General features: G+C 45.5%; 1 protein-coding gene across 1 annotated transcript in view; it reads right to left on the reverse strand.

The window, feature by feature from the left end:
* The window catches only part of NUDT3 (nudix hydrolase 3), a 101,794-nt gene extending 90,282 nt beyond the window's left edge, over window positions 1-11,512 (reverse strand). Inside the window, exon 1 of the mRNA XM_024557996.4 lies at window positions 11,094-11,512. Within this exon, the coding sequence (XP_024413764.1) occupies window positions 11,094-11,192 (99 nt within the window). The 5' untranslated portion in view covers window positions 11,193-11,512. The remainder of the gene's footprint in view (window positions 1-11,093) is intronic.
* Window positions 11,513-13,665: the final 2,153 nt, after the last annotated feature.

Below are 13,665 nucleotides of genomic sequence, written 5' to 3' on the forward strand. Positions count from 1 at the left end.
GACAGGAAAATAAACAAAAAAAGAAAGTTAGACTTCAGGTGTGTAATGTTTTATTACTAAATTTTAGGTTTGATGGCTCTATTTCCTAATTCAATTTTTATTTTTTTTATTCACATTATCTTTTTTGACTATGATGGTTCCTTTGTTCTATTTCATATACTAACCATCATAAATCAAATGCTTTGACTTCGCACCCACAAACTTCACGTTTCTTTCACTTTGACCTAAAGAACAAAATGATGATGACAGAAAATTTTTATGACCATCTCTTACTGACCTTCATCTTCAAATTAACTAGCCTAATAGTAACTAGAATCCAGACTTGACACTGATAGATTCCCCAAAACCCACAATTATCTTCTGGAGGGTGGGGTTCCCCTGCTAGGTGGATGTTCTTAGAATCCACCTGTATCAGTGTACTAACTGGTGCTGCTGTGAGAGGCTGTGTTTGGCTTCAGTGAATTTTTTCTGAAAAGCCTTTGAACACACTTGCCCATTTCATGATGGGTGATTTACAAGTATACCTGCCCACACTGTACTGAGTGCTCAGCAGTTTTTGACCAAAAATGACATAACCCCCGGGGTCCCACCCTCCCTATTCACCTGATCTGGTCCCGGGCAACTTTTTGTTTGTTTGTTTCCCCGGATAGAAAAAGTCCTCAAAGGGAAACATTTTGCCAATGTGGAAGAGGTGAAACAAAAAATGTCAGAAGCACTAAAAGGCATCAAAATCAACACTTCACTGTTTTGAGCAGTGGAAAAAAGTGTCCATAGGTGTACTGCATCAAATGGAGAGAACTTTCAAGTTGACTGAAGTTTAACATGTAAGAATAGACAATTTTTTATAAATAAATTCTGTTTTCAGGGTCCCCCCTCTATTGTAGGCTATGAACCACTATGGGCAATTCATTAAAACAGTATCCACTATATTACTTGACTGGAGTTTGTTGCTGTATTTATTTACTTATTGAGAAAAGGTTCCAAGTTATCAGCAAGTTGAAAATCCTTTTCCCTAGAGTACTGTACCACTAGGGCTGGGGATCAGTACATTATACCAACTACCGGACACAAATCCTACAGTATGGTATAGACTTTCAAGTTCAACAACCAAAAGAAATCCAAAGTGTCCTATCACAGACTGACCCAATTAGATTCAGAAGAGATTGACAACCAAGTGTACATATACTCCTATTGCACTGATACTCAAGATCAGCACACACTCAGTCACTGAGATTCTGGAAACACGGTAAGAGCTGGGAGACTTCTATGAAACATAGTTATCAACACATTATTGGTATACACTAGCATTTGATGTATTTTGGCTACTTTCAGATCTTCCACTAGACCGTAAGCTTCTTAAAAGCAGGGACTATGTTCATTTATTCATTCACACAGTAAACAAATAATACTGACCATCTAGGTTCTAAGCACTGATGATACTGGAGTGAATAAAACAGTCAACATTTCCCTGTAGAAGCCAAAGAACTTATAAGTATGACCCATGGACATGAACTATAGGGGGGAATGTGGGAGGGAGGGGGTGGGCAGGATGGAGTGGAGTGTGGGGGGGAATGGGACAACTGTAATAGCATAATCAATAAATATATTAAAAAAATAAATAAAAAATAAAAGTTCGAAAGGATACATAAGGGGACTAAATGGTAAGGGAAAAAAATACAATAAAGATTAAATAATTTTAAAAGATAAAAAAAAAAAAGTCAACATTTCCTATCCCATGGACTAGCCTGCATTCTAGTTAGAGGAAACATGCAATAAATAAATGAGTACATAATATGTCTGGTATTGGTATGTGCTGACAAGGAAAAAAGCGTAAGAGACACGCAGTGACAATGGACTGCTATTATTTTACACAGGCTGATCATTAAACACACATCTGAGAAGGTGACAATTAATCAAAGACCTGAAGTGACGGGGTGAGCCATGCAGGAAACAGGGGAAGAAACAGCCCAAAGGCCGGTGTGGCTGGAAGAGAGGGGTAAGGAAGAGGGAGAAGGGGAAGAGACGGGGTCAGAGCATGGCAGGGGACCGGGCCATCCAGAGCATGAAAAGACTTCGGATGTACTGGGACAGCACGCCATCGGAGCAGAGTAACATGACCGGACTTCTGTGTTTGAAGAGAGACTCTACCAGTTGTGGCAGAGAAGACAAGAAGAGTGCAGGCAGGTGCAGGGAGACCAGTTAGAGAGAGGCAGCAACAATCCAGGGGAATAATGGGTTAGGTTAGAATAGCACAGTGGAGACCGAAGAGAGGAGGTTACTCAGGACTTGCTGTCAGATAAGATGTGGGTATGAGAAAGGAAGAGGTTAAGGATAACTTAGAGGTTTCCAACGTGAGCAACTGGTAGCATGGAGATTCCATTTACCGAAAGAGGGATAACTGTGGAAGAAGTAGGGTTTTGTTGCTGTTCTGTTTTTTGGTGGATGGAAATAAGAATTCGGTTTAGGCATTTTAAGTTTGAGATGCCTCTCAGATATCCAGATGGAAATATTAAGTACATCACAGGATATTCAAGTCTTGATTTCAAGAGAGCGTCAGGGCTAAATATAGCACATGAAAGTAATCAGTATAAGCATGGTACTGAAAGATGGGACTGCATGAGATAAGCCACTGCATGGGTGTGTGTTGGGGGTGGGGTCAAAGACTGTGCCCTTGTGTACTGCGATGAAAAGAAGGCAGGACAGTGAGGAGGAACACGACAGCACTAAGGAGCAACCAGAAAGGGAGGGAAGGGCTTGAGAGATGCTCTAGAAGCAAGGTGAAGAAAGTGTTTCAAGATGAAAAGAACTATCAGGTAACGTCAGGATTGAGAACTGGCTTCTGGGTTTAGTAACTTGTAGGTTATCTTGAATAGTGGCTTCAGCAGAGTCAGAGAAAAAGAATGCCTAACTGGAATGAGTTCAAGAGAAAATGGGAAGAGAAGGGGAGACATCCAAGTACCGAAAAGTTTTTGCTGTGAAAAGAAAGAGAAAAAGGGGTTGGTAGCTGGAGGATATCTGAGGTCAAGAGAGCATTTTTTTAAAGACAGTAAATCGTACAGCCTTTCTGCCTAGGAATGACAGTGCAGAGAAGGACAGGCGACGAAGCCGGGGTGCCAGGCCACTGTCGGAGGGAGGCTACTGGGCGGTCAAGAGGGGATGGGCACAGCGCAGAACGGGCATGGCTCACCCCATCACTTCAGGTCTTTGCTTAATTGTCACCTTCTCAGACAGGTGTTTATGGGGGGCCGCAGCCTTATTCATCCGTGTATTCCCAGGGTCTCACGCAGAGATTAGCCCATAGTAGGGCTCTCAGAAAAGTGTGCTAAAAGAATAAACAAACAAATGCATTCTTGAACAGGGCCCTTTCTTTTTGAACAATACTAAGCTATGAAAAAAAGCATAGCCTGCTTCACACATAATTGATACACAACACCAGAGTTTAATTGAGAAATGAGAATCACTCAAGAGCAAGGAAGATTAGGGTAAGGAGTAGAAAAGAATGGAGACTGCAGTACGTCTGACCAGGATTCACATCTCAGGAGGGAGGAAGGATGAGAGGTAACAGAAGAAATGTTTAACGACTAACCAGTATTATTAGACAGAACAAGGGAAAGCAAACACACACACACACAAGCCTCCAGGAAAGACTGAGAGAAATGAGGAGCAAAGAAAATAGAAAAAGAAAATAAAGAAAATTTTTAAAAAGGAAAAAGAAATGAGCAGAGATGTCCAGTCAGATGACTGGATCAATGTATCCAGAAATACTACAAAAAACTGCCCGGCCAGCCTGGGCTCTTCCAGAAGTCCTGCATCACGGTACTGCCTCTGAGACTGCCGACAGCCTGTGGCCTACTCCCCTCCCCAGAGCCCGGGGCCAGCTGTGTTCTGCAGTGACATCCTTCCCTCTGCTCCCCTGTGGCATTTTTACCGACATACTCAGGCCACTAGAGTCCTGCCCACTGAGGGTTTTCAATGTCAGTCACCTTCCCATCCAACCTAGCACGCTCAAGGACCCGAGAAAGTGAGACGCAGTGGCCCCTTGCCAAGAGATGGAGGGCTCCTGATGGAATAGCTCCACAAACCTAACGCCCTTAAGGATACTTTGTCCTTTCTTTTTAAAAAGTTTTAATGCACGGGGAAATCTAACTGAGATGATCATATCAGTACTCATTTTCCCCCTTCAAGTACAGACAGGCCCTTTAGGACCAGCTTTAATGTCCCCAGGCACTGCAATGTCATCTGGTATACACACTGACCTTTCCAACTGAGTATTTCACTCTGCTGGGTGTTTCAACTGTCTAGAACGCCAGTGTTAGGTTCCCCACTCCACCCCGGGGAGGGCAGAGAGTACAGACAAGCCCACCCCTAGGGTCTCTCACTTCCTGTCATCACAGAGGCTCCAAAAATGGCAAGAAGTAGGGGAAGAAGAAAAAAAATTAACTGGAAGTGCTTTACGAGGGCCAAAGTTGAATAACATGACAAAGATGGATGTCTTATTACCCAATCCAATGAAATAAAAATTTACTCAACAAGTTTGTCTTCTATACTATTTGTGGTAAAATATTAATTGGGCCCTGGCTGGTGTGGCTCAGTGGATTGAGGGCTGGACTGTGAAGCCAAGGGTCGCCACTTGGATTCCCATTCAGGGCACATGCCTGGGTTACGGGCCAGGTCCCCAGTAAGGGGTGTATGAGATGCAATCACACATTGATGTTTCTCTCCCTCTCTTTCTCTTACCCCTTCTCTAAAAATAAATAAAGTCTTTAAAAATATTAATTGGAAGATATGACAGGTTAAAAATATAAATGTGTATTTATTTGCTAATCTTTGCTGGGAGGTCCAAAATTTTGTCTTTAGTGCAGGTCTACTGTTGAATTGCAAGCTGTCTTTCTTTCATATACCACACCCATCGTGACGACCTATGTTTTCAACATACATGAATAAGAACCTGAAAACATTCATGGGGTGATTAGGTGCAGAGTCCTTCTAGACTTTTAAGACTCCCTCCCAATCTTTTGCAGTTTATTTCTCCATGTAATTGAGCGGTAATTTCTTTCAGTGATTTGAAACGCTCACGAAACCATTCTTTTTAATAAAATCCAAATTTCACTGGCTTACATCAAATTTAATTGCACTAGATAACTAAAGAAGTACCATGAACAAGTACAGAAATACAAGTGACTCTGTAAGTACAGCTTGGCTGGGAGGCCACACGGTCGAGATACATCATACTCACATAGCGGGTTATCAATAACTCACACAGTAAAAGCGAGCATTCAGTGTACCAAGTTGGTTAAAGCGTTAATGGGAGAAACCTGGTTCTTCCTGCCTACTCAGTAGAGAATTACAGATCAGCAAGCCTATTAGTGTACAGGCTAGGTTTATTAGTGCTAAGTTCTAATGGGAGAACAGAAGCAAGGGTAGCAAGAGCAGGGTGGGCAGAGACCAGGTGACCAGAGGTCAGATGAGCAGCACCTGGGTGGCCAAAGGCTGGCTGGCCAGGCACCCCCACCCCCCGGCTACCAACCGCCCCCTGTGGCAAAAAAGGGCCAAGACAGTGAGTCCTTTGTTCTGAGGACTTACACAGTTGGCAGGATGGGGGTGAGGGAATTATACTGACTGACAGGGGAAGGTGGTGCCAGCTTTCCCCCAGGGAGACGTGACCACCCATATGTAGGTATGTGTGGGGGTCTGTTAGCCCAAATCCTTATCTTGCTCCAGACTCCTTTGTTCATTTTGTGCATGTGAGGGGAGATGGGCAACTAACCAAAGTTGTTTTATGGGCTTTTCCTTTGGGCACTGTGGATCCCCTCTCCTTCCCCCTTCTAGGCCTTCGGATGATCACACAGTCTCAAGGTTTTCCTTTCCTGGCTAGTAGAGAGGGTGCGCACAGACTTCCAAGGGCTCCACACTCCTGCACTATCACTGTTTTGCTCGTGTTGTTCAGAATGCCTGGCAATCTTATAGAACAGGCTCAGGACTGCAGAGTTAGTGGGTGAGACAAGTCTTCCCCCTCCTCCCTGCCTTGGTTTACTATCTTTTCTACCTAAGTGCTAAAAGGCACTGCCTGCCAACCAGGACACTAGCCTCCGGCCAGCAACTGCAGCGCAGTCACAGAGTTCTTCCTGTGCTGTCTCCAGAATCGAAAGGGTACGTTGGGTAAGAAAATGTTCACTGTACATCAGGCTCAAAGTACTGTAATGAATGTTAGTTATCATGAACACCCCAAACTTAAAGACTTTAATTTATCAAAATGTAAATCACAACTAGTAAAATTTGTAAGTAGGGAAATTTTCCTGCTGTGGGTTTCTTATTTATCAACAGGAAAAGCATCCAGAGGTTTGAAGGAAAGGGAACTCATTTTCACGCTGTGGGATCCGTTTGCCTTTCCATCTCTCCCACTAGACCCAGTTCCCTGCAGGTCTGCTGCCTTTGTAACTGTACCACAGAGCCTGACACCCAACACACTTGGCTGGTAAACTTGCTGAGTATGTTCACACATCCTGAAATACCAGATCAGTGTTTCGGCTGGCCTATAAATAAACCTTCTAGGGCTGATAAAACATAATGTTAGGAGGTTTGACTCACGGTCTATTATCTGCCAATATCTTCCATCTCTTTTTTTGTTACACTGTATATATGTTTCCTGACACTGGCTAATTAAATTTGCAAATCAGGGAACTATTTATACCTGCATTAATACTGTATTAATACTAATAATATTCTGTAAATGACTTTTTAAAAAAATTCATTGATTTTAGAGAGAGGGTAGAGAGAAAGAAAGAGAGAGACAGAGAAACACTGATTCATTGTTCCACCCATTCATGCACTCATTGGTTGACTCTGGTATGTGCCCTGACCAGGGACTGACCAGCAACCTTGGCGTATCAGGAAGATGCCCTAATCAACTAAGCTACCCAGCCAAGGGCTAAACTATTTTACCTTGATTAAAGTCATTAGTGCCCATTAAAAAATAAAAATGGGTTGAATGTCCTACTGAATTGGAATTTCACATTCCCACCAGTTCCTAGCACTTCTATTAAGAACATAAAAGTTCTTCTGGACTAACAAATTTTCCCATCCAACACAATTATATAATCAGAGAGTTGAGCAGCACTCTGGAGATTATTTCTTGGCCAAAATCTCTCCCAATTAAGGGATCCCATTGAAAACCACTCATCTTCTGGGGGGCAGGGAGGGATGTTTATCCCTCATTAGAGAGTGCTGTACCCACAGTAAGCTCTTAATACACACTTATTTAATTGAACTGAACAAGTCTGAAATAGGTCCATTTTATTAATTCTGTTTTTCCTAGGCACCAGCTGTAACATCCACTGAATCTGTAATTAAAGAATTGCATGAATCTTCTCATTAACCAATGTTCAAAAAGAAATTCAGTAGAACAAAAAAGATTTTTTAAAAATTCAGTAGAGGAAACCCAACTTCCGACCAAGATGGAGGCATAGGTAAATAGATACACTGTACTTCTTCACGCAAACAAAAGAAGGACAACAACAGATTTAAAAACAAAAAACAACCAGAACTGCCAGAAAATCAAACTGTATGGAAGTCCGACAATCAAGGAGTTAAAGGAGAAACATTCATCCAGACTGGTGTGCCGAGACAAAGAAATATGACCCAAATAAAAAACAGATCAAAACTCCATAAAAAGAACTAAGCAATGAGGAGACAGACAACCTATCAGATGCAGAATTCAAAACACTGATAATCAGGATGCTCACAGAAATGGCTGAGTATGGTCACAAAATAGGGGAAAGTGTGAAGGGTATACAAAGTGAAATAAAGGAAAATGTACAGGGAGCCAACAGTGAAAGGAAGGAAACTGGGACTCAAAATCAACAGTTTGGAGCAGAAAGAAGGAATAAACATTCAACTGCATGAACAGAATGAAGAAACAAGAATTCAAAAAAGTGAGGAGAGGCTTAGGAACCTCCAACACAACTTTAAACATTCCAACATCTGAATCACAGAGGTGCCAGAAGGAGAACAAGAAGAGCAAGAAATTGGAAACCTAGCTGAACAAATAATAAAGGAGAACTTCCCCAATCTGGCAAAGGAAACAGACTTCCAGGAAGTCCAGGAAGCTCAGAGAGTCCTAAAGAAATTGGATCCAAGGAAGCACACACCAAGGCACATTATCATTACATTACCCAAGATTAAAGATAAAGAGAGAATTTAGAAGCAGCAAGAGAAAAGGACACAGTTACCTACAAAGGAGTTCCCATAAGACTGTCACCTGATTTCTCAAAAGAGACCTTACAGGCAAGAAGGGGCTGGAAAGAAGTATTCCAAGTCATGAAAGGCAAGGACCTACATCCAAGATTACTCTATCCAGCAAAGCTATCATTTAGAATGGAAGGGCAAATAAAGTGCTTCCCAGATAAGCTTAAGTTAAAGGAGTTCATCATTACCAAGCCCTCATTATATGAAATGTTAAGAGAAGATCAAAACTATGAACAGTAAAATGATAACAAACTCACAACTATCAACAAATGAACATAAAAAAAGCCAAAAACAAAAACAAACTAAGCAAACAACTAGAACAAGAACAGAATCACAGAAATGGAGATCACATGGAGGATTATCAGTGGGGAAGGGGCAGGGGGAGAATGGGGGAAAAGGTACAGGGAATAAGAAGCATAATTGGTAGGTACAAAATAAACAGGGGGAGGGTAAGCACAGTATGGGAAACGGAGAAGCCAAAGAACTTACATGTACGACCCATGGACATGAACTAAGGTGGTGAGAGAGGATGGAATGGTGGAGGGAGTGGGGTGCAGAGCAGAGGAGGATAAAAGAGAAGAAAAAAATGGAACAACTGTAATAGCATAATCAATAAAATATACTTTAAAAAACTCAGTAGAGGAAACGCATGATCAGTCAAATCTACTGACATTAATGCTACTAATGTAAGTAAATAATAAACCTTTGACAGAAAAATGGAAAATGAAATCTTTAGTTCGCTTATGACCGACTTATCCGCAATGCTCACATGTCGCACTGGCTGGGTAGCTCGGCTGCTCGGAGCATCATCTGGATACACCAAGGTTGCAGTTTTGATTTCCAACTAGGTCATACATGAGAATCCACCAATGAACGCATAAAAACGTGGAACAATAAATCAATGTTTCTCCCTCTTTCTCTTGTCCTTCCCCCCTTAAAATCAATTTTGTAAAAATCTTAAAGAATTTTAAAAAATGCTCACATGTTCTCAATTTCTAGTAAGATTTTTTAAAAAGATTTTATTCGTTTATTTTTAGAGAAAGGGGAAAGGAGAGAGGGAGAGAAAGAAACATCAGTGTGCGGCTGCCTCTCACGCGCCCCCTACTGGGGACTGGCCCGCAACTCAGACCTGTGGCCTGACTGGGAACCGACCCCGCGACCCTTCGGTTCACAGGCCGGCCGCTGTTCAGCCCACTGAGGCACACCAGCCACGGCTCTAGTACGATTTTTTAAAACAAATAAAGTCTTGCACCACTCACACAACTAAATTATATACTTTCACTTATAACTGGGGTGCCACAGACTTAACCACAGTACTGTGGTGAGACATGTTATTATGCTAATTCGTTTTCCACCCAGTTCCCGTAAGATATGCTAATGAGGAGAACAAAGCCTCTGGAGCAGTAAAACCACCAATAATTTTACTTACTCAAGTATGTACTCCGGGGCAGCGCACGATTTACAGCACGGCCCTGCTTACACTACAAGCACCTATGACAACGCATCTGTTTGGGGGTTTTCACAGCATATGCCAGGACACAAGGTACACATGGCAAAACCCTTGTCCTTCTGTTTTGCTGAAAGGGAGCGCACGTGACCCCTCAACAGCACCACCAGCGCTTCATTAATATTTTTCAGGCTATACCTGAAATTCCCACTTCCTCCTAAATATCTCCGGACCGACGCTCCTGCCCCCCGCCCCGTCCGTCCGTCTCCTCCATCACAGCTGCTTTCCGTAGTAACGGGTCAAGCTGCGCTGCCCTCACCTCCCCGCGGCGCGCCGTGCCCACCCCGGCCCACCGCGCAACGCCAGACGGTAACGCGCCGCATTTCGCCGTCCCTCATTGTTCCCGGTTCAACTGCCATTTTACTTCCCCGCACGTGAGAGAAAGCGTTCCCGCAGGCATCTCGTAAATGTCCGAAGCGCTATGCTTTGCGGATTTACGAAACAGGCTCCTTCTCTGAATTCCCTTTATTCCACAGAAACAGGTTTGAGAGGATGAGATTCCCTTTCTTTCTTTTTTTTTTTTTTCAAGTACCCTACGCAAAAAGAAACTAATTCAAAGCATGTGTATTTTGCTAGCATATTCAACTCCAAGGGCCTTGGTATACAGCAGTAGAGGAATATCAGGGCAAATATCTTGAATACCATGTTCGGCCTTCCCAATTAAAATGAAAACTGTTCAACCCTCCCGGATTATCTTGTCAAACACCCACTCTTCTCTAGGCTACACCAAAAGGGCTGCCCAGCCCCTCGCGGACAACTGGCTTCGGCTTTTGCACAACGCCCCAACCCTCACCAACCCCCGCCCCGCCCATGCCTCACAGGCCCACGCGAATCCTGGGCAAAGCCCGAACCTGTCAACGAGGTGGACTATTCCTCCGCCACAAAGGGGCGGCCCGCGCCTCGCGCACGGCGGCCTCTGCACACGTGTGCTGGGCTGACAAGTGCGGCACGGCCCTTCGCGGACCCCACGCTGGAGGCCCGGCCCGAACACCACGCTCCCCAGTCCCTGCCTGCGCCGCCCCGCACCCCACCCCCGTGGCCACCCTCCCCCGGAGAAAGGCGGCCGAAGACAGGTGGCCGGCTCCGAAATGACCGACCGCAAGCTGGCGTTCCCCTCCGCCCAGCCGGTGACGAATGGCCGCGCTCAGACCCACTTCCCTTCCACCCACCATCCTTCTGCCTTCCCCCTCTCCTTCGCCTCAGGAAATTCCGTCGGCACTTCACTCGGGCCTGGCCGAGCAGTCCTGCCCGGAGCCCAAGCACACAGTCCCCCGACGGCCGTGCCCCACGCCTCGGCCCGAGGCGGCCACCGACTCGGGTGACCCCCGGCCCGGCGCCTCACCTCTTCCTCGCTCTCGCTGCGGAAGCACAGGCACGCGGCCCGCTTCTTGTAGCCGTCGCCGTCATACGTGCGGGTCTGGTTCGACTTGAGCTTCATCATCCTCCGGGCCCGGGTGGGAGTGAGGTGCGGGTCGCGGTAGTGGAGGGTGAGGAGCCCGCTCCGGACCGCCGTGCACGCGCTCGCGCGCGCCCCCGGCTCGGTCGGGGGAGGCAGAGAGAGGGATCCGCTTCTCCGCTACAGGGCTCCGCCGCTAGCCCGCCGCAGCCTCCTCATTCCCCCTGTCCCAGGTCCCGCGCTGCCGCCACCGCCGTTAAGGTTGCCGTCCTCGCTGCTGCCACGGTTGCCACCCCCTTTGCGGCCGCCACCCCCGACGACAACCGCGCCGCCATCTTGGGCGCGCTGCGTCAGTGGCGTAAGGCCGCGGCGGCCCGCCGCAGGACCACGCGCCCGCAGCGCCACCGCTGTCGGGAATCGCGCCCGCCCAGCCTGCGCGGCTTAAGGGAGCGTCCTGAAAGGGTGGGCCGAGAGCGACTCGAGGCGGCTTCTACGCAGGGAGCGTAGGGGTGAGGCTGCGGCGGCGCGGAGAGCGCCTCGGGAAGAAAGCGTGCCGGAGCAGGGCCGCCTAGCTAAGGAATGGCCGGGGTGGAACCCCCGCTGTTCATCCTCGCGGCTCTGCGAAGAGGGAAACAGGGACTGGCACAAGGTCACGCAACGAGTCCGAGGCCGAAGATGAGCCAAGGTCAGGCCGCCAGGGCCTTGACACTGCCAGTCCATCAGGCAGGGGTTAAGAGGCAAGATCTGGGGGGGAAAAGTGGGATACAGTTAAACGCAACGAGAGTGCCCCCCGAGATCCCTGGGATTAGGTTCTGCACCGAAACGGTGGGGGCTGGGGCGGGGGTATGTTGGGAGGGCGGGCACGGTTCACTGACATCCAGAAGGTCTGGAAGTCTTATGGGCTGTGGCCCGTAGAACAAATGTTTGCCGTGGTGTCCTTTATTCGTGCAATAAAGCAAATACTTCCTTTCAAGGTAAACACGAGGGCCAGAAAGGAGGATACGTGTACGTGTGTGGACACGTAATGCAAATCATAAGGCATCATCGTTTCTGGCAATAAATGGAGTATATTGTGAATAGCAGACAGATTCTCCAAGGAAATACATAGTTGGACACACTCGAGCTGGCGTGAGCCCTGTGAATGTTAGCACCCCAGACCTCCAATGCCCTGAACACGTTGAAAATCCTGCATAGGATTTGTCTGTGAGTTGCTTATTACCCTTTTCGAATTTGCTTGTATCAGGATATGAAACCAAACAAACCTAGGTTGGAAACTGAATTATATAGTTTATTTTTCCTCTGTAAAATAGAGATAATAAACCTACTTGGTGCCTGGCACATAGTAGACAGTCAGTATTACATTTGTAATACATTACATAGTATTGCAGCTAATATTACATTTCACACAACTCTTGCCACATAACATGTGGGATTTCAGTTAATTTTAGTCAGTCCTCGTAAGTTTCCCAAATCTTGGTCATTTTGGTTGTCTTTCTAGCTTTTTCTCTGCCATTAGGTCTCTAAAATAAAGGGGGAAAAATACCAAAAGTACTGATTGTAGAAATACTGTAAGAAGCATGTCAAAAACTTGAAAAATACAGAGGGCCTGAGATACTAAATTAATGGATATCTTTCAGCACCTTCTGTAGAAATCTGTGTCCTACTTTTTTTCCGGTCTTTCCCACATGCCGTTAAGTTTTTTAAAATACCATTTCTAATAACCACCTAATAGTCCGTCATAGGGGTGTATCATCAACTATTTTGCCATTTCCCATTGTTAGAAGTTTAGGTTGTATCCTGTTTTTTTAGAAAAGCAATGAACATCCCTGTACATAAATCTTTGCCCATTATCTCAGATCGTTCCTCAAGATAAATTCTCAGGGGCAGATCCAGGGGGTAGGAACGTATTTATGGTTCTTGCCACCAGTTGCCAAAGCCTTTGCAGAAAAGCAGCAGTACAATCACACTAGCAGCTAGACAGCTACGTGTACTATCTGCCACTTTATTAAGGTTCAGAGCAGAACTGCAAGGCATTGCAGGTTTCAGTACACGAGAGCAGAGAGTAATTAGACTGTAAACTCCCTAAGGGTCGTCTGGTGTCAATTACCCTCATATCCCCATATCCCAGCACAAGGCCTTGTCCAAAGTAAGTGCTCAGTAAATGCGGATTGAATAGGTGGATGGAGGTTTTTTATTGGTTTCTAATTCCATCCCCAGCTTTTATGGGCCTGTTTAGTTACAAGAGCCTACAAGACCACTCCCAGATCCCTTGTCTTAGTAGTAATTATTACTTTCTCTTGTTCAGGAAACATTAACCAAGGGATCCCAACCTTTCCTGGAAGACAGTGGGTAAATTTAGATTTAAATTGCTTCCCATAGTCTCAGTTACCTACAGTCGACATGTCGCAAAAATATTAAATGGAAACTCCAGAAATACTTAATTTTTAAATTGCATGCCTTCGGAACACGCCTCATCCCTTAGTTGAGCATCTCCACACTGTACACAGTATCCTCTGTT

This window comes from Desmodus rotundus, chromosome 11 (assembly GCF_022682495.2).
Source record: "Desmodus rotundus isolate HL8 chromosome 11, HLdesRot8A.1, whole genome shotgun sequence".
Taxonomy (NCBI): Eukaryota; Metazoa; Chordata; class Mammalia; order Chiroptera; family Phyllostomidae; genus Desmodus; species Desmodus rotundus.